This window comes from Carassius gibelio, chromosome B24 (assembly GCF_023724105.1).
Source record: "Carassius gibelio isolate Cgi1373 ecotype wild population from Czech Republic chromosome B24, carGib1.2-hapl.c, whole genome shotgun sequence".
NCBI classification, from domain to species: domain Eukaryota; kingdom Metazoa; phylum Chordata; class Actinopteri; order Cypriniformes; family Cyprinidae; genus Carassius; species Carassius gibelio.
The window spans coordinates 24,705,234-24,730,366 of record NC_068419.1 but is presented as its reverse complement, the minus strand read 5'-3'; the positions used below and the strand labels follow the sequence as shown (position 1 = coordinate 24,730,366).

Genomic DNA, 25,133 nt, shown 5'->3' with positions numbered 1-25,133 from the left:
CATTAAGCAATTTTTTACAGGTGTACAGCATCCAGCTGTTATGGCTGCTGTATAATCTTACCTGTAGCACTATATGGACAAAATATCACAGCAATAGAGTACATCAGTCTGTTTCCAGAAGTTAATATCCAATTAATTGTCCCCTTGAGAAACCTATTCTTACTTCTAAACTTTTACAGAGAGGCCTGCAAGGTTGTTAATCAATATGCTTTTTTTTTTTTTTAAGCCATCAGTTTGCATTTAACATTTAACCTACCCTACTGAACAATAAGCATATTTAAAATAGTTACTTCATGCTAAGTATACTACAAATAAATGTACATATTTACAGTATGTACTTATTCGAAATGCCCTACAATTGTACTTTTGGTACACTAAACTGGTATACTTGTAGTCTGCTTAATTTGAACAACAAATGTTCTACTTAATGCACTGTAACTATGCAGAAGTAGTGCTAAAGATGTACTGAAGAATATTTAATCGTGCTGAAGTGGAACTACTGCAAGTATACTTCAGGTGCACTTTAAAAATAGTGCATTTAGATAACTATATAATCCAAAGATCATAAAATCCTCATCAACATTAAAACAGGCTTTATCATTTTAATTTATAATTTTAGGCTTAATATTAAGAAATGTGCATTGTGCACAAGTGATACTCTAAATTATGTAAAGTTTAATTATACCATAGTATAAAAATTCTTTATTTAAATTACATGTATTTCATACTAAGTATAGTACAAGTCTATTCATGCAACGATACGTCACTCGAATTGGGATCCATAAGCAAGCTTTTATTAGAATTGTGGTCAAACAGGCAATGGCCTCTCTGCTTTAGCATATAGTTTGTGGTGGATGAGTTGTTTGAGTACAGCTCTAAAGTGCTAGATGTGTTCTTTAAGCGTATCTAAAAAAAAGATCAGAATACCATCAAAGTATACAGTGATTATTTTGTTTAGCATGTCTCTGAACACAACATTTATGAAGGCTTGGAAGACTGATGGACTGTTGGCCAGGCCGAAGGGCATGACCAAATATTCATAATGCCCTGTACTAGTGGAGAAACCTGTCTTCCATTCATCTCAATCTCTAATGCAGATAAGGTTTTAAGAACTGTGAATATTGAGCATGGTGTAATATTTGGCTGTTATCAGTTGTTCCAGGGCTGCAGGGACCAGAAGTAGGGGGTATCAAAACTTAACAGTTATCTCATTCAAACCTCGGTAATCAATGCATGGCCAAAGACCTCCATCTTTCTTCTGCATAAAGAATAACCCAGCAGACGTGGGTGATGTAGAAGGCCATATGAAGCCCTTGGTTAACTCTTCCTCAATGTACTGCTTCATGACTTCTGATTCAGGCTGGGATAGGGGAAAGATACGACCCTTAGGTGGTGTTGTCCCTGTGAGTAGGTCGATGGCACATTCCAGACATGATGAAGCAGTAATTTAGATCCTTGACTTTACTGAAGGCCACCAACAAGTCATTGTATTCAGGAGGGAGGTTGAGATCATGGGGTTTCTCCTCTGACACAGTAATGGACTGGACAGACAGAAGTGAGACTTTAGCGAGACATTTAGGGTAACAAATTATTCCATCTGGTGATCTGACCTTCTTTCCATGAGACGTGAGGGTTGTGTCTGTGATGCCAGGTTAAACCAAGGATGACAGGCATGTGAGGTGTATGGAGAATGTAGAATTTAATATTTTCTGAATGAAGAATACCAATTCTTTTGTTTTGAATGTAACTCGTCCTTATCCCAGCAAGCGTAGATCTATCATTTCCACTGTCAAAGGAGAGGAGCAACGTATTAGAGAGATATTATTATAATGAGCAAATTCTTTAGACATTCCTCAGCCATTCAAGAATCCAATAGGTCATTGGTAGTGATTGCCATTTACATTGATAGTAATAGGTGCCGTAACACACAGATCTGGATTAAAGCATCAACAGGAAAACCAATGCCCGAGACTCAGAATGCGGGCGTGAGGGACAGGAGATTCGTAGATGACCTGACTGACCACAGTAAAAACAGAGATGTTGGGATAGTTGACGATTTCTCTCTTCAGGTGATAGGTGGTAAGAATTAACTTGCATGGGTTCAGTTTCATCTATGGCAGCGGGTACGGGGGCTCGGTAGGTGCAACGAGTGTTTGGTCTTCGCGATCTGATGAGGCTGTCAATCTGGATGGCAAGCTAAATATATTGATTAAAAATTCCTCCTCTCATCACGGCAGTCCAGCTCAGATTGTGGTTTGTGACTTCTCTTCTAAACAGTACTTTAAGCCTGTCATCAACCAATGAAGTAGATGATCTTCAGCATTTTTGCCCTCTTTAGGGTGATCAAAGACCTAACAGAACCACTGCAAGAATATTTTGAATGATGGGAAAGGGGAACCAAACACCGTGATCCACTCTCGAGGATGAGTAAAGAAAAAAATGAATGCGATCTTACCAACCTCGGTAGAATATAGTGTAGGTTGTTGATACACAAACAGTGAGCACTGACGAATAAATCCTTTACATTTCGTTGGATCACCGTCAAACTTTCCTGGTTAATGCTAGGCAAGGACTCACTTGAGATGTAATCTCCACAGCATATGTAATGGCAGAGTCAGATGGTGTCGTGGCGTCTTTGGTGTCGTGGTGTCTCTGGTGGAGAAACATGGAAATTCAATGTGAATGTCAGGCGATTCAACTGGTGTTGGTGTGCCGCAAAATTTACTAGGGGAGAAAATGCTGAGGACAGGTGAGATAAAGCGTGAGATGGTGAAGTCTTCTGTAACAACACATATTTCGAAGTGGGATCCATAAACAGGCTTTTATTAGAATCATGGTCAAACAGGCAACGGTCATGCACAAAAACACAGTGACAGAGGACAAACACAACTATCATCAGTAAACAGGCTTAAATTCGGGGAAGGCGGCAGAGAATCAAACACGAGGTAAAGATAGGGTCACAACAGGCAGGCAAAACAGAGGAAACCACTCAGAAATGTAAACCACAGTAATACAAGACTTCATAATGAGATGGAAGTAACTGTCTGTTTATATAGGCAAGCTGATTGGTTACAGCTAGGCTGAGTGATCAATGCTAGATACGTGGCTGATGGGAAATGCAGTGTGAGAGTCAAAATTCAGGTGAGGGAGCCCTCTGAAGGTCTATTTACTAACGTATTACTCAAAACTTAGTGAAAAAAAATTATAATTGAACTTTATTTGGAGTTTTAATGTCACTATTGATGAGGATTGTAATGATCTTTGAATAATACCTGTTTTTAAATGCAAGATATTTAAAGTATATACAAAATACTTTAGCACAATCAGATATACTTCAGTAAATCTTTAGTTGGACTTCAGCACTACTTCCACAAAATTAAACACAAAATTAGCTGTTCCAATTTAAGCAGACTTTAAGTATACCAGTTTAGTATACCAAAAGTACAACTGCAGGGTTTTTTTTTTTTTGTTTTGTTTTTTTGTTTTTAGTACATAAATAAGTAAATGTACAAAACCCGATTCCAAAAAAGTTGGGACACTGTACAAATTGTGTAAAAAGAAATGGAATAATTTACAAATCTCAAAAACATATATTTTATTCACAGTAGAATATAGATAACATATCAAATGTTAAAAGTTAAATATTTTGAAATGTCATGCCAAATATTGGCTCATTTTGGATTTCATGAGAGTTACACAATAAGAGAGGTAGCAATAAGAGGCCAGAAATTTTTAATGTACATATAAGGAACAGCTGGAGGACCAATTTGCAACTTATTAGGTCAACTGGCAACATGCTTGGGTACAAAAAGAGCCTCTCAGAGTGGCAGTGTCTCTCAGAAGTCAAGATGGGCAGAGGATCACCAATTCCTCCAATGCTGCGGCGAAAAATAGTGGAGCAATAAAGGAGTTTCTCAGAGAAAAAAATGCAAAGAGTTTGAAGTTATCATCTACAGTGCATAATATCATCCAAAGAGAATCTGGAACAATCTCTTTGCATAAGGGTCAAGGCCAGAAAACCGTACAAGATGCCCGTGATCTTCGGGCCCTAAGATGGCACTGCATCACATACAGGAATGCTTCTGTAATGGAAATCACAACATGGGCTCAGGAATACTTCCAGAAAACATTCTCAGTGAACACAATCCACCGTGTAATTTGTGGTTGCCGGCTACAACTCTATAGGTAAAAAAATAAGCCATATATAAACATGATCCAGAAGCACAGGCGTTTTCTCTGGGCCAAGGCTCATTTAAAATGAACTGTGGCAAAGTGGAAAACTGTTCTGTGGTCAGACAAATCAAAATTTGAAGTTCTTTTTGGAAAACTGGGATGCCATGTTATCCAGACTAAAGAGGACAAGGACAACCCAAGTTGTTATCAGCACTCAGTTCAGAAGCCTGCATCTCTGATGGTATGGGGTTGCATGAGTGCGTGTGGCATGGGCAGCTTATACATCTGGAAAGGCACCATCAATGCTGAAAGGTATATCCAGGTTCTTGAACAACATATGCTCTCATCCAGACGTCATCTCTTTCAGGGAAGACCTTGCATTTTCCAACATGACAATGCCAGACCACATACTGCATCAATTACAACATCATGGCTGCGTAGAAGAAGGATCCGGGTACTGAAATGACCAGCCTGCAGTCCAGATCTTTCACCCATAGAAAACATTTGGAGCATTATAAAGAGGAAGATGCGACAAAGAAGACCTAAGACAGTTGAGCAACTAGAAGCCTGTATTAGACAAGAATGGGATAACATTCTTATTCCTAAACTTGAGCAACTTGTCTCCTCAGTCCTCAGACGCTTGCAGACTGTTATAAAAAGAAGAGGGAATGCCACAAAGTGGTAAACATAGCTTTGTCCCAACTTTTTTTTAAATGTGTTGATGCCATGAAATTTTAAATCAACTTATTTTTCCCTTAAAAGGATAAATTTTCTCAGTTTAAACATTTGATATGTCATCTATGTTGTATGCTGAATAAAATATTGAAATTTGAAACTTCCACATCATCCCATTCTGTTTTTATTCACAATTTGTACAGTGTCCCATTTTTTTTGGAATCAGGTTTGTATTTGTAATATACTTAGCATGACATAAATGTATTTCAGATACATTTTAGTATATTTATTTTTCATTATGTGGGTCATTCTCATGAAACTATTGAAACGCCATGGCACTAATTATTTTAAATATTAATTTACAATACTGTTGACAATACTGTTCTCTACCTTCCAAAAAGAGTAATTTCAACATAGGAAATACACATTTTAGCATTTTACTGCATTTTCTGCCGAAATTCTTATTACTGCAGTGCATCTAGCTATGTCTGAATTTATTTTATGTTGTAATTTAAATTAGAATGAAAATTTTCTGAAAAAAGAAAAATGGATATTCTGTTTTCACATGAAAGAAAAATGACAAACTGAACATTCATGTTTAATAATAATGATACAATAGTGGAAATAGTAAGTGTCCATGACTGATCTACTGTATGACAGAAGTGGAAGTGATAGAAAAGTCTTTATTATGTTTGAAATATGGATTTTCTGACAAAAATGCATGGATTCGCTACAGGAGGCCATCATTCACTGCCTGGAGCCATGTGAGGCACGATTTATTATGGATGCATTTGCTTTATTTAATGTGTTTTAGACTGTTGAAAAGAAACACCCACCCAATACAATGATAGAGCTTAGAAGAGCCAGGACAATTTTTAATATAACTCCGATTGGATTCGTCTGAAATAAGAAAGTCATATACACCTAGGATGGCTTGAGGGTGAGTAAAACATGCTTATTCTCGTTTTTGGGTGAACTAACCCTTTAACAACAGCATGAACTGATGGTGATATCTGTGGACTCAAGGTAATCAGTGAACCTAGCTTGTTGTTTTTATTAATGCCTTTTTATTCAATTGTAATATCTGAATGATATTGATAAAAAGAAGAAGAAAAATCTTTTAGATATCAATCTGTAAGTTATGCTCATCTTTGGTATATCCTTTGATGGCATCTTGAGTAAAACAGCTGCATATTTAACCAAGACCAATCAGGAATGACACAGCCTTGTTTTACAGAATATGAAAGTTTGTTGCAGATAACCCCTATTATAACCCAGACAAGAGTTCCTATATACAAATGCAAATATTAAGTAATATCTGACTGCTAGAGGATGACATTGATGAACCAGAATCAAATATTCCAGAAAGCCGTCCAATAAAGTCCCTAAATAAGTAATTTGCCACATAATGTAACCTTGATCTAACAAAAGATTGTTTTGTTTATCTAAATGAACGATTTCAGAGAGCAATCTGAAACATAATGTTTGAATATACTCATACTATTATTTGTTTTTATCCAGTTCATATTAGATTTGGAAAACTGCTGACTTTTCAGTCCGTTTGGGTTTGTAAATCGCAGGGAATTCCCTGCATTCCCAGTAAATAGAACACAAAGTTATTTCTGATTTTCCAGTCCAATACTGCTTACTAATTTCTATTCAAAATTAAATGTAGCCAACACGATTTATGTGGAAGTCAGTACCCTTACATTACAATGCTGCATATGTGACATTTAAATGCATGGAAATTGCACTGTAATGTAGGTTTACTTACTGAGCAACTGCAGATCCAGAAGTAAGATTATTTTCTTATGTTTTTCTCCATAATGTATTTTATTTATTTTTTTTAACTCCTTTGCATGAATCATCTGGATGCAGAATCTCCTGACAGGTGTTTCCCCAGTAGCTTCTGTTTGTTTTGAACATTTTGGATGCACAGTAGCTGCCGCATGATGCACTGACTTTTTATTGTTATTCTTTTTTTATACATTCCTTGACTTGTCCTACCAGTCATTTTTAATTACATGCCACATAGTGCACAGCATAGTGCACATTCAAGAGGAAGCACATAAAAATATAACGCTCAGGCAAAAACTGTTAAAATGAGCACACATATGAATATAAATGTCGAGCCAGAGGATGAAACATCTTCACCGATGTGCCATTTCCCTAGAGCAAAGCTTTAATCTATATGAAAACTATGGCACCGGTATTAATATCCTTGAATCCCTTATGTAAAAACAAGACAATTAAAGTGGACCGTGAAAATTAAGGACAGCCTTTTAACAAGGAAACCTGCATTAAATACGTAGATAAATCCATTAGGAATGGCTATAAAATGCAAACATTCAATGTTCATCTGTCTTGGTAACCTGATAATTGGTCTGAATGAAGTGATATTAAAGGGGTTTGTTTAATAGGGATGTTTTTAACACATCAAGCCACAAAATCATTTATGTTTTTAATTCAGCAGTGATTTTCCATGTATAATGAATTATCATTCATCATTACATCAAGAACAGTAATGAGATTTTAGTTTGTTTTGTTTCCTCCATGTCTCAAGGAGACAAACTGGTCTCTGTATATAGTCTGGAAAGTCAAAAATAGACATTTCGTCAAGATGAAGAAGGCCTCTTATCAGAGCTCAAAAGCGGTGCACAATGCTGTTCACCATTTTGATTGTCCAGGCCAATCTCAGAGGGAGCATATTGGTTTGAGCCATTTCCTGAGCTAGATTACCTTCCTCTGGGCTCTTGAGATGCAGTATGAGCCTCTAAATTGGGAGCCCGCTAATAGTTAATCACAACCACAGAAGAAACAGAGGAATGTAAAATTGTTTTGGTGTGAAAGTCAAAGTATTTTTCACAGTATTATTATATTATTGTTTTTATATTGTGCATTACAGTGATATAAAGTAGAGAAACTTCTCAAACTATATATGTATTTGGAGAAGTTTCATAATTGAATGAAGTCCTGTTAGTTCTGAAACTCCTGTGCATACTGAGGTGTTCATAGAACTTGAGGTAAAATAAAAATATTAATAATGCTTTTTAAATTAAATTAAATCAAATTAAGCCACAATTCCCCATGTCCAATGTTATGTTTTTTTTTTTTTTTTTTTTTTTTTTTTTTTTTTATGTAAGTCAAAAAGAGCAAAGTGTTTGTTTTCTTAATATGTTGATAAAATGATATGAAAACACGTGAAATAAATACGCTAAAATGCCACATACAGACCACAGTAGGTATAAAACACAACAAGTGTAAAATCCAATTTCTGATCATTGTGGTGGGTGAGGAAATGCTTTCTGACATCACACGGCAACAAGTTACTAAACATGACAACAAAATGAACAACAGTGTAACTAAAACTGTAAAACAGTCAAACAACAATCTTAATAATTATTCATGCCCTGGTGCATGCTGGGAAAAGGTGAATGGGATTGAAACAGAAAACCGTCCATAATGCAACTCACCTGCTATGCTTGTTGTTTTGATGTAATATATCAGTTTGTGTGAATAGATAATCTTATTTTCCTGAAAGTTGTAAGTTAGAAATTAGAAGTAAATAAACAACATAACTAAATAAAAACTATAAGTAATAATAATTAACATAATAATAATAATAATCATTTAGTTTTCAGCTTTACTTACTAACTAAATAAAAGCTTCAACTGATGTCTTTGAAAAATAACACAGCTGCAACTATAAAACCCTAAAACCCACTGATAATATCCTAGTATGCAATTCCAGATTTTAAATGATTCAAGTGTGTGTCTTGCTGAGAGTTAACTGGAAGGTGGATGGTCCTGCTGGGTCTGTATGAAACTTGAGCTCTGAGATGAATGCACAATGGAAGTTAATTAGAATTGTCTTTCTGTAGAAAAACTCTCTTTTTGGTCTGTAAACTGAAAACCACATACATCTTAAGGTGCTGCTGATTTTTTTCCAGATAATTAAAAATACACAGTCTTTGGCCATCTGTGCACTCATAAAAATGTCTGTGAGTACACTAATTTACTGCGCTGGGAATTTTATGATCTAACTTCTTTAATGAGATGTATATAAGTCTATGTCAAACAACAAGCTGCTAACTCCACAATAAATTTTAATAGAAGAGGAATATCTACATTGGCCTCATTTTCCTTTACATTTGTAACATAATGAGACCTGCCAATAATATCTACTTTATGCACCATCTGAGGACCAATAGTAGTGCAGAGATTTGAACTATGAGGTCATCAGATGCCTTTCATGATTAGGGGGGTTAAGATCTTATATTGCTATCATAAATAACACCATGACAACCACAATATTAATTTGACAAATAAGTAATTAAAGTGTACAGAGGTAAACATTTGCTTGTTAAAGATTAGAAATGTAGGGCCCAATTCTATTTTATTAGATTCCATACTCTCTCTCTCTCTCACACACATAAAAGGTTTGTCATAGAAATAAAAATAATAAAAAAGAAGCAGCTAAATTCTATAAATGGATCTATGCTCTACTCTCAACTCTGAATGAAAATGGATGTCACATTGAACAGGAAAACACAATGAAACTTTAAGAATATTTTGATAGATAGATAAAGAAAGACAGATGAGCTGCCCTTTCTAAGTAAATTCTAATGAGAGAGAGAAAAAAAAACAGTAAACTTTTATGTTTTAAAGCTTTGATCCAAATGGTGCTTAAAATGGTGCTTAAAAAAGAATTTTAAAAAATCTAAAACAAAGTAAATTTCTCATAAAATGAATTGAATGTATTTGGGCAAACAACATTATCTCAAATCTAGAAATTCATTGCATTTTACTTTCTCTGCTATATTTACTGCCAATGCTTGACAAAGGCAAGAATCAATTCTAAATCAATTCTAATATTATTTTAATTATATTTACATATACATTATCTCACCGGGTTTAAAACTGTAAGTGGATCAGAAAAAGAAGCAGTCAACCTTTATCCTCTTCAGTTCACTTATGGCTTATGACAGGCCTTATTACAATACTCACACCTCAAATTACCCTTAATGACACAGTCCAGTACACATGTGCACATAGAGTTCAGCACTCTCATGCTTGCTTAAGAGTCATGGCTTGCAACTTCTTAAACTTTTAAAATAATTATGCTGTAAGGTCTATGATCTAATACCATAAACATTCTGTATCTTTGGTCTGTTGAGAACAGTCGAAGACCTTAATTTGTATGCATGATTTTTAACCATTCATTTGTGCACCAGCTTCCTTTTATGAATTTTATATGTGTTATATTTATAGAATGTTATATTATATGTTATATTCATATTACAAATCAGGGAATTAATGCAGGTGCACAAAATAATATGTGGCTGACAGAAATGTATTTTCTTTATTTAAAAGCTGGAACACTTATAGTTTCTCTAAAGCAAGTCCAGCTAATGTAGTACATTTTAATGCATGTCTGTTAATATTTCTGTGTTGATCTTTATGTTCCCATTTGTATGCAGCTCTGTTGGTGTTTTATGTATGCATATGCATATGTGTACATCAGACACAGGGCAGGCAAGCACTGTGTGTGTGTGCTCGCAGATGTGTTATGTGCATGAGAGTGTGTGTTTTAATGGGCCAGCAGTTGTAGAAACCAAAGCTAATTTAATATTACTATCGCCTTGCTTCAGTCCACTCATTCAGGTATGTCATTATCATAATCGGAAAAGATTGTAGGTCTTATCCAAAAAAAAAAAAAAAGAAAAAAGAAAAGAAAAATGCCGAACAGACAATGATTCAAGGTTGCAAAAATAAATAATGTATTTAGAGCAGCATACATAATTGTTTATCATCCAGTCTTGAGACATCTGAGAATATTTCTTGAACTCTTGAGTGTTGCTTCAGCACCATGGACAGCGCCGTTATATTCGCTATTGCATGGTAGTCAAAGCAAAGAAAAATGTGCATGCACAATTCATTAATACGATTTTTATCATTCATTAAAAAAATAATCAAGGTTAATAATAATAATAAAAAGATTGAGTAAATAAGTGTACAATACAATATTTTATTAGGCGGAACATTATATAGGGATTTTTCTTTTTCCACAACTTACATCTGTGAGCATTGTCACTGAACACTAAATCAATCAAAGCTACTTATTATCCGGAATGTAGAACACATCATAATGTAAATATGTATTTTATAAATTAGATAGATGTCTAGCAAAAAGTTCTTAAGACGTCTTCATTGGCTGATATATGTTTTTTTTTTTTTTTTTCTCATTATATTCACTGTATAGCAGGTGGCCTACATTTGGCATATTTTCAGTATGTTCTGCATCCAAATGACACATCATTGACAGCACAAAACAGGAATCTTCCATTCGTGCAAAAATGCTTTGGGGCCATAAAGCACTTCCGCAGCTCCACACCACACACCTCACTGGACGGAAGCCGAATCATTAAGGCTATACAAACACAAAATAAAGCACTGATAAATACACCTAGTTCAGGATTTGAAGTTCGTCTTCGTCTTAAATATCTTCTCGTTTATATTGTGGTCCAGTTAATTGTCAGTTGCGAATTGTTTCCCATCGATAAAATCCAAACAATCGCGACTGAAAATCGCTGCGGCCAAAAAAGGCGGGAACTCCCTGTGGACGCGTCCATATACAATTTTGCTAGATTTCAGTTTTGTTCAAAGAACTAATGCTCGTTCTTCCTCGGTCACTTGGAAACTATTACTTGCAGTAACACGTCTGCGAGTCAGTTAAAGAGGAAAGACTAAAAATCCAGAGAACGTGGAGTATTTCCATCCGCCCATTAGATTCCCTCGTTCCAACTTGAGATAGACTCGATCCTCGCGCTCCACCATCAGTAGAACTCCGTTACTCGCCGCCTCCCGAGTGACATCCTGATCTCCAGCAAAAGCAGATATGACCGGGTATTCGTTCTGCATCAGGTTAACCTGAATAACATGACACAACGCACTTTAGTCCTTTGAAAGCAGAGAATAGACTTTCTACAAGGGTTCGTGAATAACGCATAGCATGAGAGGTGACTGCAATTGTATTTTGTGCAAAACTGCTCTGCTCACCTGTATGGTTTGTCTGTTGTAGACCTTGACCACATGAAAGCTGAAACTGTATATTCCTCTGCGTGGTGCGGTAAACAAACTCGCTTTTAGGTCGAAATGATTGCCAATGTTTACTAAGACCTGAAACAAAAGCAACATGAAGTGTTACAAATCCGATAGGAAATGAAAATGTGCGAATCTACATATCACATTTACTTTTAGATTAGCAATTTTACACCAACATTTGCGGATCCTCGAGCGCAGTGTGGCAAGCTGTATTAACATTAATTCCTTACAAACAACCAGTAAATATTTTTGGTTTTAGATGTGTATTATTATTTTATTATTTTGACGATAATCTAATAGTGGAATGTTTTTGTAACTGTTCGTTGGATACTAGCACTTACTCTGGTAGTGAGAAATTGTGTGAGTGTGTGTTTTGACCATTCAATTATATGAAATATGTGTTGCATATGATATGATATTCATTTTATTTTTATTTATTCCAATTATTGCTAGAAGATATTTCAATTTTGTAAGTTCTATTAATTCTGGCACTATTCTTCTTTGGTAACTGGTAACAGTTTGAATAGTTAGATACTAGCTTGAGTTCCAGTTGTGCAAGTATTTATTTGATACTGTTATTTATTTGGCAATATAACCTTACAAAATTATAATAAATATATCCTACTGGTTACAAAAAAAAAAAAAAAAAAAAAAAAAAAAAGAAAAGAAAAAGGAAAAGGAAAGAAAAAAAATCATGTTACATGTTAAAACGGCCTGCCATAAGCGCAAACCTGTCAATACATCTGGTCAGTTTTAATTACTACAGGTCGGTTTTAATGACAGCGGGTCGGTTATTGTTAATCTAAAAACGTCACGCTTGTTAATCTATACACTTGGTTTTATGTAAAATTTTTGACAGTATGGGCGATAAAAAAAGATTTTGCAACTAAGCAATTCGTTGAAAGGTATATATTGGAGACTATTAGGCACGTCATACATTGTATCTGCCCAACATTTAATGAGTTTAATGAAATAATATTAGTTACCCCCACCCCCACCCCTCCCAAAAAACCCAACTAAACTGTTTAAACAAGTACGTCCAATAGAATAGAATAGAACTTGTTATTTCGGGAAGTTTCTGGCTGAAATTCCCGAGCATATGCAGTTGATGTGATTACAAAGTCACCAACGGGACACCTGACCTGGTCAAAATAGATGGTCATGGATGTGTTGCTCATCTCCGAAGGTTCGTGGTTTGTCCCTCTGACGGCCGAAAAAGCCACTTTGGCGCTGCCGGAGCGCACAGATATCCCAAGCGAAGAGGTGACTCCTCCGTCAGAAGAGGGGTTGGAGTCGCATACCACCAGACACTTTCCCTCCAGAACGATGGGCTCCGTGTCATTCTGGCCCAGACAGAGCCCTATGCCACATCCCAGGAGAAAGGCGAGAGCCAGCATGGCAAAGGGTCCGGGACAGGATGCTGGCACCATGATCGGAACAAGAATCCTATGCAAACTGATCTTAACCACCAGCCCCTTGGAGGTTTGATGTGGGTCTATCACCTGGTCCAAACTAACCTCTCTCTCTCTCTCTCTCTCTCTCTCTTACTCTTTCTCTCTCTGTGTAACTCACCGTCACACACTCCTTTTCTTTTCGTCTATGCGCATCAGTTGAGGGTGCTCAGAGTATTTTGCACAATGATTCCTGAATGATAAAAAAACGAGAAATCAGAACAAAATATATAAATATTTAATACTACTAATACTACTACTAATAATAATGCAGGAATTATAATTTATCTTGAACTATCTCAGTATGATGGTTGACGATGTTAAATTGCGCAACGAGACGCAGCACCTAATCTCAGCTAGAATACAACGTCAACTGCGTTTAACATTAACTGCGTTAACAAAAATAAAGTTTTACAGTCACCCGAGATCCTTTTCTATAGTTAATACCACTTCCATAATAATTGCATACGTTTCCGATTAAATCCATAAATGCCAACAACAGCACCATGAAATCTAGTATTTCTTTCTATGTTTTCTTTGAGCTCATTTCTACTTTATGTTGCACCATACGTTTCCGATTAAATCCATAAATGCCAACAACAACACCATGAAATCTAGTATTTCTTTCTATGTTTTCTTTGAGCTCATTCTACTTTATGTTGTCCATTATGTTACCTGTTATATCCATAGTTGGTGCAATCCGTGTTCCTGCTACTTCAGCTGTCTTGAGAAAGAGTGAAGCGCGCACCCAATAAGAGTGGAGAAAACCCATTGCTCCTTCGCCCTTTTTAGAGGGCGATTCACGCCCATCCCTTCTTTTCAAGTACAGTAATAATTTTGGAGCGGACGTTTCTGGACAATAAAATCAGGCACGGTGAGAATCTTGGATTTTAAGAGTCTATTTGCACAATTAACAGCCAATTTATAAACCAACTGTGGGGGAAAATCAGTATTCTTTTGCATAGCAATAGCTAACATATAGTTTTGCATGTAACGTACAATAAGTAAACCTGCTATGAATTTGAAGCTGATAATATAGAGTTAAATACCAGAAAAATAAGCATGCACTTTAGTAATATCGGTATCCAGATTGGATGCCTTCAAATCCACACAAAAGTCTTGTGCTCCACCCTGTGGAGAAGAAGAGCTACGATCCTCTGTCTGAAACATTAGATAATCTCAAACAGTACTTTGTTTATAAAATAGATTTGTTACAGTATTTATGAATCTTTGTTAATGATTTAGAATATTTTTAGTTTGTTGTAGTTAAATATTATTCATGGGACCTTACTGAAAATCGTTACTTAAGGATTTAACATTTAAAATAAAAAATAAAGAACAATTTTCTGCTATAACTGGATTCTAAAAGTTTTTTTGTGAAGTCATATATGCCAATAAAGAACTTTTATTTTTAAGAGTGTATACAGAAGAGCAACTTTTTGCATTAAAAGACATATGCTATTAATACAATTAAAAAAATACTTAAATATAATACTTATTGCCAAAAAAAATAATAATAATAATAATAAAAATAGTTGAGTTTAATTCTTACCTTAATTGTCTAAGCAAAGTGGTACCAGAAGTTACAAACTGTGCAACACATTAGTTGCACTTCTTCAATAACTTCATTAGTTGTAATTAATAAAGAAAATTAAAAACAAACTATTAAAATCAAATACAAATGACAGAAACTAAACTGACATATTAAACTGATTTAAACAAAGGTGTTATCCGAGAATCATTACAATATAACCTCATTAGTAAAAGATAAACCTTGGAATAAGCAACCGGTTTTGTGCTTTCTATCTATTAAAAAGCTTTTCAGAGAAGCTCCGGAGCTGCAGTAAAGTGTATAAAGTGTGAATCTGGGTTTGACAGGTCTACTCAGTATGTGTTATGTCCACTGAACCCATTCTTAACCTCCCTAATTAATAGTTTCCCTCACTCTTCAAAGTTGATAATTGGAAATATCATGCAAGACGATCACGGCTGGCGCCTTCTAAAGAGTGAAATGGGTATACTGCTTTAATTTATGATGGAATGACTCTGAGTCTTTATTAAATCTGAAATATTAAAGGCACTTCACAATATGGTATTCTTGTCTTTTTGGATACTTGAGAGACTGCAAATAACAGCACATCCTATCCTGACCATATTTTATTTACACATTTGCCAAATATAAATAGCCAGAATAATGGTTTTAAAATAGATTCCAAGTAAACATCACCTGCAACAGTTAGGTTAAATTAGATGAAAGATCATGGATATTCCAGCAATAGTCAACATCATCAATCCACACAGGCTCTCCATGTACCATTTTTGACAAGAATCACACTTTGGGTGTAGAGTGACAGGCTCTGTGGAAGTTGACGTTGAGTATCTGAGAGCAGCGGCTGACCTAGGGCCCGCAGAAGGGCGAGTAAAAGAAAAAACATCAAATGTCAAGCTGGGTGGTCATCGGGACCTGTGTATCACAGAGCCCAGAGCCGTTTAAGCCCACAGAGGAGAGCTCTCCCCAACCAAGAGAAATCGTACATTATTGTGAATGTTATGACTATTTCATCTGACAGGCAGCAGACCATCATAACTCTTGAGATCGCCTAGACCAAAAAAACAAAAAAAAAAAAAAAAAAGAAAAAGAAAAGAAAGAAAAAGAAAGAAAAAAAGTTCCCTTTGCCATTTCTTTGCTTCATTAAAATCTCATCCAATGTATTTCACAAGGAATACCAATCAAAAATGAAAAATTGCTGGAAATTTGCTCACCCTAATGCAATCCAAGATTTGGAAGAAATCCAGGTAAATTAGTCCTTCATCCATAATGTTGCTGTCTCCAAAAGTTGTTTCTCATCTGAATAAGGAAACATGCACAGATCAAGCATAAATAAAATTAAAAAAAAGATTCTGATGTGAGAGGGCAATACGGGGGTGGATTTTTCATTGGAGGAAGTGATATTTTGGACTCATATTTTGGACAGAAGCATCGTTTTAAGTCAACACCTTGATGGATTTATTTCTTATGAATATGCTGTTCTTTGTTTCATAATACATTATGGACTGGAGGTATGTGGATTACTTGTGGATTATTGTTATATATTTTTAAAAACTGTATAAACTGTAATTATAACGGCACCCATTCACTGCAGAGGATCCACTAGTGAGCAAGCAGTGTTAGGCTAAATTATTTCATATATGATTTAATGAGGAAAAAAGACAAAACAACAAGTGTACCAGCATAAAAAAATAAAAAAATGAATAATAATAATAATAATAATAATAATAATAATAATATATGAATATATATATATATATATATATATATATATATATATATATATATATATATATATATATATATATATACAAGGAATTAAATATAGGAATATTAAGGAATAAAAAGAAAAACACATTCAGCATTGTGTTACTCTCGAGTTGTTCACGTAGCATTAGCACCCCCATGCGGCTCTCAGAGTGTTCATGGATCCTAGTTTGAGGACAACTGTTTCAAATTGACACTTCCGCTCCTTGCGGAAATTCGCCAGGTAGTTACATCATTACCTGTTAGTAGAATAATGTAGTTGTATATACCCCATTAAAATAAACTAGACTCTGTGAGATCTTATTAAATCAAAATCCATGTCCAGGTGGTTGTTACTTATGTTATTTAACATCATTCAGGCAGGCCCGTAGCAACAAGGCAGGCAAACCAAGCAATTGCTTGGGGCCCCGAGCTGACCTGGGGCCCCAAGACAACGACTGGTTAAGAATAAAATGCAACGACACTGTGTGAGCGCCCCTTTGATCGTCAATGCAGTAACATCTAATGACACTGTTATTGGGATCCCCCTCAAGGGGGCCCCTCTCAGTTGTCGCTGACAGCAGCAGGCCAACCAAGTCAAGTGATCTCTGCTTTTTTTTTTTCGAACGGAAGGAATATGGTTACTGTAATATGTTTTTTTTTTAACGGGAAACGCAGATCAGATATCGCAGAATGCAATGAGTCAGCAGTGTTTTGATTTGAGGGCTCAGGCAAACATAAAGAGAACGTCGTGGCGTGTTTCGATTGCAAGAATCGCGGAATCCAGTCATAAAAACGGAATTTACAGTTTAACGCAGAATGACACGTAATTTGCCAAATTTTGAATGAATGAATTAAAAATAGGTCATTGCACTTACATCAAACCACGATACGGACTAATATCTGTAAATATTAAGCAGGAACAGTCTGTTTAAATATGAATCCTGCATGTTCTGCGTGTCTCTCTTAATGAAAGGAGCAGAAGCGCGTCTTCCTTGAAGACGCACAGAAGCGCGCGTGACGCTCGCGGTGATTTCAGTCTCGCGTCTGATGTCTCACTAAATAAGGATGTGAACACATGAACAACATCTACAGAACTGCTCTTAACAAAAACTTTAGTTTGCTTAATTTTCATTAATTAAAAGAGAAATTAATGTTTGGTGTTTAATGTGCATCTCAGAAAATGCTTTATTTAAAAACCCACCTGAATGGCACTTAAATGCACTTAATTCATCTGTCAACTTTATTGTCATTGTTCAAAGTACAAGTACATACAGAGAAACAATTATTAATAATTAAATGTTTTTTTTTTTTATGTATGCATTGCATTCTATGCATTTAAAAAAAAAATCTAAAAAAAGAAACTTAGTTGTTCATTTAAAGCACCCCTGAGCTGGTAATAGTGACCTCTTTCAATATGCTAACAGTGAAATGGTAAAACGTACTTCACAGGTAATTTCAGATTTTTGTTTCAATTATTTCCCAGCTACACCATCAACTTCATCCTCAACATCAACAGATGCATCACTTCTCAGTGCTGATTTTTCCGCTATAAAGCACAAAGTACCAAAAGCTCTATAATTATAGCTGATATCCTGCACAGCCCAGAGTTTAAACTAAGTTTCGGGGGGCCTCTATGTCCATTTTGCTTGGGGCCCCCAAATTCCTTCAAACGGCCCTGCATTCAGGCTTTAATGCTTCTGCACTGCAGAGCTCTGCTAGATTGGTTCAGTTGTGTTTAACTTTCATAGAAAACAAAGAAAGGCAGCTCTACAACATCCAGCAGTCTACAAGAATGCCATCCAAATGCAAAGGAAAGACTTGTGAAAACTCCTTAGAAAGGCAAGTAACTTTCTGCATTACTTTAGTCAACAAGCATTTCCAGGAACTCTCCAACAACAAGTGAGTTTGTTTTCCTATAGACCATATTTCTCTCGAAGCTAAAAAATCAATCAAAATCATTAGTATTTCCTCATCCTGATGTCCTTGCAGTTTTATGTGGTATCAGTTTTACATCCGCGAACGTAGCAAAAAGAAGAAAGCCAGTCAAGAAGATCAGATGATACGTGATCTTGCCAAGATCATCTTGGTGTAGTTGGTGTGCGGGAGAGGCCAAAGAGATACTGGAGAAATGCATTCTTCAAAGAAATTGCCGGCCTGAATGTGTACAAAGTGGAGAACAAAACTACAACGCATTGACAAACAGAGGAAGTCATAAGGTTAGAGATTCTGTCTTTTTTTGTTGTTGTTGTTATTTTGAGAATTCACTATTAATTTAATGCGTAAATCTCTTAAAATTCCTTTTAATTTTATGGTAATTTTATCCTTTTTAATAGGATGAGAGCATCGGTTTAGCATGGTGACCGGAATCTGTTTCTTGATATAAATATTTAAGTATAAATAATTTTCTCGTGTAGTTTCTGGGTTTCTAGTTGTTTTGATTTCTTTCTTTCAACCCTCTTTTTGTAAGCCCCTACATCTACATTTAGTAATACACAACAAGACTTTGTAGTCAAAATAACGTCTTTGTTGTGACCCATCTAATCTGTTGAAGATGGCATATTCCCCATCAAATATATGTCAGGGTGTGTTTCTCCCTCCTGCAGCGTCTGGGCTTATTAAAGGTGAGTGTGAGAGTCAGCGTCTTAGATTTGCTCTGTGCTCCTGGGCGATGGGATACGGAAAAACGCTTGATGATCTGCAGGCTGCGGCGTGCTGTTGTCTTAACCTCTGATTAGAGCTTCCGAGCCACTCAATTTTTCGACTCAAAGAGCGTGTGGCATACAGGGGGAAAGAAAATAATTGTGGTCCCCTCAGAAGGCTGGGTGAATTGTAGAAATAAATTGCTTGGCCCCTACCTCTTGCCCAGACATATCCCCATAGGTTCCTCAGTTACAATGACAACGAAGGATGAGATTTACTTCGGTAATAATCATCTCCACTGACTTGTAGACACAGACAACAGCTATTAATCTCTCTGGGACTCTGCTTGTATCTCGATTTAAAGCATTAATTGGTATCATGTGATGCCAATGCCCGACACGTGATGCATCATATTAGGTATTTCCCCAACCTAATGCTCTGCTTCTTTCAGAATTAATGTCATTTATTGCTAGTTTCTGGCCAAACAGACACTTCCCTGCTCTTAATCAATTAATCAATCAATAGTATTTTGATTTTCAGTTTTCATATTTCCATCTGAACACAGTTTTGATTCTTGGGTAAATGAATCTTATTTTAAAGATGCTCAGGATACTTTTGCAGCAAAGCTAGATAAAAATACAGATTTGTTTTATGTTATTTGGCTCTTTATCTTGTATTCTCCACCTTTAAAAATAGTTTTCTATTTATTTATATGTATTTATTTACAGTTTTTCTCAGTCACTTCGGTGCATTTCTCAAATCAGAAATGAAATTCTCAAAACTACTTGTACAACCTCCACATCATCTAGTCATTTATACACATCACAAAACCAGTTTGTCATTCTTTTGAACAAGTTGCAAATGCTTTTGTACATTCATGCAATTGATTATGAAACATTTATCTGTGGTTTCTTACATTATTAGTTGCTAATGTCATGTCGCTCAAAATTGATTATATAGTTTTCTGTGCAATAGTCTTACCCCTTAAAAAATCTAGTCTTTAGTTCTTACTAATGAAGAGAATGTAGATGATAAACCATTTCTCTGAAATAGCTCAAAGGTTCATCTCATGAATCTTCAGTTAGAAAGCTTATACTGTATAGATAGAGGACAACACAAGAGTTACATATTCAGAAAATTGACTTATTTGTATATTTGTGCACATATTTCCTTTTCTATTTCACAAAAACATTGTAAAGGATTATTTTTTTTTTTCTTTGGTCAGGCCACTAGTAAAAGTGTAACTGGGAATTTTATCCAGTCTCTTTCAATCAATATCCCACATACAGTAATGTCTAAATGTATAATTTTGAACTGGATATATGGCATACTGTTTAATACAATAGTTTACATCAGAACACACATCAGTTATATATTCTAAACTTTATTAGAGTTTTGCTTTCTCTCTCTCTCTCTCTCTCTCTCTCTCTCTATATATATATATATATATATGTGTGTGTGTGTGTGTGTGTGTGTGTGTGTGTGTGTGTACTATAGATAGATAGATAGATAGATAGATAGATAGATAGATAGATAGATAGATAGATAGATAGATAGATAGATAGATAGATAGATAGATAGATAAGCAAATTGATAATAAACTTACTTCAAAATGCAGCATCTGAAAAACAATGTTACCTTTTAATTTCAAATTTTAACATTGTAAAATAAATGCAAGTAAAGAAGTGTATCTCATTTTAAGGATGTTTTAGGAAAACAAGATAAATATACAGATTAAACATTACTTTCATTAGCTTAGTGTTTTATTTGATACATTTTGTGTATTATTGATCTTGCATTCCCCACTTCTTCTTCTTCTTCTTCAAAAAAAAAAAGAAAGAAAAAAAAAAAAAAAGCCATTGCCCTTAAATTATCTGAGAGCTGAGGTGTCAGTTAGGGTTTGTGTCATGTGTGTCTAGGAGTCTGTGCATTCCATGGGAGATCTCAGTGACTGATGGGAGAGGACGGCGGAGCACCTTTGAGCAGTCTCATGCCTTCTTCAGCAGTACGGCTGTAATTGTGTTCTGGAGCGCTGTCACTTGGCCTCCTTTCAACCAGCTCACCTCCCTTGAGCTTCAAAGAGTGTTGCGGGTTCCCCTCAATTGTGCTGCTCCTTAAAGGTGTGGTAGGTGCCAAAAATACACAAAGGTACAGCTTTACTCCAAACTAAACGAGTGATGCAGTTGCTTCGATCTTGTGTCTTTCAGGACAAGCTGGAAATCAGTTATGTCCAAAATAAAGCTTCAACGAGAGCACCATGAATTGTGTGTTTCAGACAAGATTGTCAAGATGCTGTATGTTGTGCAGGGCATAACTTTGGGACTCTGGAAGGTATTTTCCAATCCTAGAGGTCTCCTTGTATGTCGACAAAATTTGCATGTTGTGACACTTATTTCATTTGCCCTGCTGTTTGGTTTGTATGTATTTTTTGGTTGTTGCACTTGATGTTTTAAATGTATTATGATATCTTAGAATACACGCACGCACACACACGCACACACACACACACACACACACACACATATATATATATATATATACATACATACATACATACATACATATATATATACATATATATATATATATATATATATATATATATATATATATATATATATATATATATATATATATGGGGAATTGTTTTTGTCATGGTAAACTTGCACAATCACAGACTTGTGGAAAGAAGTCTTCATGCATCTGTTCGGTATTGCTTTATTTCCTCTTATCATTTTTTTTTTTTTTTTTTACACTGTTAAAGCCCTTCCCAAAATATAATATGTATTTATTTTTCTTAATCCCTTTAGTTTATTTTTCTGATCTCTCCTTCTCTCTCTCTCTCTCTCTCTCTTTCTTTTTTTTAACGCAGAAGTGTCTGTGTATATCAGAACCTAATTGTCAGTTATATCAGTATAGTTTGGTGGTCTAATAACTCCATCTTCTGGTGAAGCTGAACACTGTACAACTGACTCATCAGTTGTTACACTGTCTGTTTTACTGCCATACAGTCCTCAGTGAAAAAACCTAAATTGACACCCACTTTGTATTAAATCTCTTACTTTATATCTCTTCTTTATCCCAATTTCACACCGCTAGTCCATGTCCAGCAGCTGGAGTCAGTGCTTTATCTGATGATGTGGACTCAGAGTATGTTCTCCATGGATTGCTAATGTTGAACTGCACAATACAGTGAGAGTCATCATGTCTGAACACTTTTCCCTGCTGTTTTGTAGAAGAGGTAAAAGCAGACATTGTGGAATAAAAATAAATAGAAAATAAATAATAACCTTATATAAGTACTGTACGTGAATGAGCTGTTGGCTGTTGTAACAGTTTTACACTAAGATTCCTCTACAATTGATGATACTAGATTGTTGACAGTAGATGGCACTAGATTCAAAAAAATATACGAGGGTTGTACTGCTTTAAGCAAAATTAAAACCCTAACTCTACCAGTATTCCATATAAAATGTAATTATATTTATGAAACAACATTTCATATAATTTTTAATATATATTTTAAAACATTTAGGTTTGCCATCATAAGAATAAGTAATATTTAAAAATGTATTAAAATAGAAAATAGTTATTTTAAATGGTAATGCTATTTTTTCATTATTTCTGAACAAATGTGTATTATTCAAAATATGACCGATGATGAAGAGGTTTGGATATTTTCTGATTTACTTCATACAGCCATGAAAACCACCTTTTGATTTAAAATGTTTTGAAATTAAATAAAAGACTGATTAAAGATGTCTGATTTCTAATGGTTTTCCACTGGAAGTGATCAGTGAGAATCCCCAAATACTCATCTGGTTGGAGACGTCAGTTTGCCTTGGAGGACTGAAGCTTTACATGGAACTATCAATGTAAAGAAGCACCACACTGGTCCAGTCATCCTCACTTTCTTACTCACAGCACTTAAATACTAAGATTAGGAAGGTTTCATGGTCTAATTGCTGTCTCCAGGACTGTTGCATGATCAATCTCATTGTATGGGATGAAGCCAAGCAGCCTTTTTTGGTGCTTCAGTGATCCTGTTGTTATGACAAAAGCAAGTCAGGGCACAGAATAATATGATTTTGATGGTGGAAGTTTCTCCATCCTATACCGAGACTCAGAGGGGATGGTGGAGATGAGGCTGAAGCAGATGGGGAACAGTATTTTGTGGTTAATCTAGTGATTTACATTGCTGTCGCCAAAGTAAAAAAGCACTTTGGGAGAGATTATTAAAGACTTTGTGTGCCATTTCGGTTTGTATGACAGCCGTTTACTATATTAGATTTAAATCAAGCGAGGCTGCAAAAAAGCTTGTCAGTTTGTAGCAAGATTAAACTCCTGTCAAGATTATTGTAGCTTTTTCTTTTCAGATTAATGTTTTGGCTGATCGTTTCTATACATTTTTATATCACCAAACACTTAAAATACACATTTTCACAGACCATTATATTTTAATTGTAGGATATAAAAGAGGGATTTGCATGTCCAGTCTTATAAAATACAAATGATAGAACAAGAAATCCATAAAAAAAAAAAAATAATAATAATAATAATAAAGAATCAAAAGCTAAGGTATAAAAATGGACATTTAAGTTGGATTTAAAAGTGCCAGTGGAGGAGGAGGATCTACTGAGAGCTGGAAACCATTCCTGAACTGAGAAATCTCCCTTACAGCGTTAGCAGGACAGGAGGAAGTTGATTGAATGACCTTGGGGAAGAGTATGGATAAAGGAGTTTACAAAAATACTACGCAGGGTCGCTTGTATAATTTAAAGCAGAATTGTGATTGTATTGGTAATAACTAATAGGATTCTTATAAGGAAGATGTGAGCTCTTATTTTTGATTTCAGCTATAAGTCTCACTGGCGTGTGCTGAACCATTTGAAGATGTGATTGAGACAGGCCTGCATACATATAAAGTAATCAAGCCAGGATTGTTCCCAAGTCCTTTCATAAAAGAAACTCTTTCAATTTAGCAGCAGATCTGAGCTGAAAGGCTCTTGATGCAACCAACCTGCTTGTTAAAAATGACACCAAGGATCTCAATATTATTGTGCTAATTGGTGGATAACTGCTTACTGAAACCAACGATGAAAAAGGGTTATTATAGTTAATTAAAACCATATATACTTTTTTATTTATTTATTTCAGCTAGTTACCAAGGAAACATTTAAACATATCAAATAACTCAAACTGAAATAAAAATTTGGTATAAGTAAATAAATATAAAGTAAGACATTCAAAAAAAAAAAAAAATGACTAAACTATATATATATTATAACGAAAGTATTTATAGCCCTTAATTTTTTCCACATTTTGTTATGTAGCTGCCTTGTGTTAAACTTATTTAAATCAATCTACACTCCATACAGAAAATTGTAAAGCAAAAAACAGGGTTTTAACATCTTTGCAAATATATTAAAAATTAAAAAAAATAAAATGATTCCATTGCATAAGTCTGGGACAGTTGAAATTTAGCTCAGGTGCAATCCTATTACTTGTAGATGTTACTACACTTCAAGTGAAGTTAACCTGTGGCAAATTTAGTTGAATGGGTATGATTCGGAATGGCACAAACATCTTAAAAAGGTCAAACAGCTGATAATGCATACCAGAGCAAAAACCAAGCCCTGAGGTCAAAAGAACTGCCTGTAGAGCTCAGAAACAGGTTTGCATCAAGCCACACATCTGGGGAAGAGATCAAAAAAAAAAAAAAAAAAATTGTGCTTCATTGAAGGTTCACAGAATCATGTAGTCTTTTAATGGAAGAAGTTTGAAACAACCAGG

At 35.2% G+C, this 25,133-nt stretch overlaps 2 protein-coding genes and 1 pseudogene across 2 annotated transcripts in view; 1 reads left to right on the top strand and 2 right to left on the bottom strand.

The window, feature by feature from the left end:
• LOC128012867 (cerebellin-2-like) overlaps positions 1–13,598 on the bottom strand; it is a 636,721-nt gene extending 623,123 nt beyond the window's left edge. Inside the window, exon 1 of the mRNA XM_052595440.1 lies at positions 13,469–13,598. The gene's annotated coding sequence lies outside the window, so the exon portion shown is untranslated. The remainder of the gene's footprint in view (positions 1–13,468) is intronic.
• LOC128012868 (cerebellin-2-like) lies at positions 10,856–13,474 on the bottom strand. The gene is made up of 3 exons (XM_052595441.1): positions 13,094–13,474; positions 11,907–12,026; positions 10,856–11,777 (listed from the first exon to the last, which is right to left on the bottom strand). The coding sequence occupies exons 1-3, from the start codon at positions 13,379–13,381 to the stop codon at positions 11,580–11,582; spliced, it is 606 nt and encodes a 201-aa protein (XP_052451401.1). The 5' UTR covers positions 13,382–13,474; the 3' UTR covers positions 10,856–11,579.
• Positions 13,599–18,492: 4,894 nt separating the features above from the next.
• On the top strand, positions 18,493–23,579 carry LOC128013118 (F-box only protein 15-like; annotated as a pseudogene).
• The last annotated feature ends 1,554 nt before the right edge of the window (positions 23,580–25,133 follow it).

Coding starts and splice junctions, on each gene's coding strand:
- LOC128012868 (XM_052595441.1), bottom strand. CDS start 13,381: ATGGTGCCAGCATCCTGTCCCGGACCCTTTGCCATGCTGGCTCTCGCC. Junction 12,027..13,093: donor TGACCATCTATTTTGACCAG/GTCAGGTGTCCC, acceptor CTTTTGTTTCAG/GTCTTAGTAAACATTGGCAA. Junction 11,778..11,906: donor ACAACAGACAAACCATACAG/GTGAGCAGAGCA, acceptor CATGTTATTCAG/GTTAACCTGATGCAGAACGA.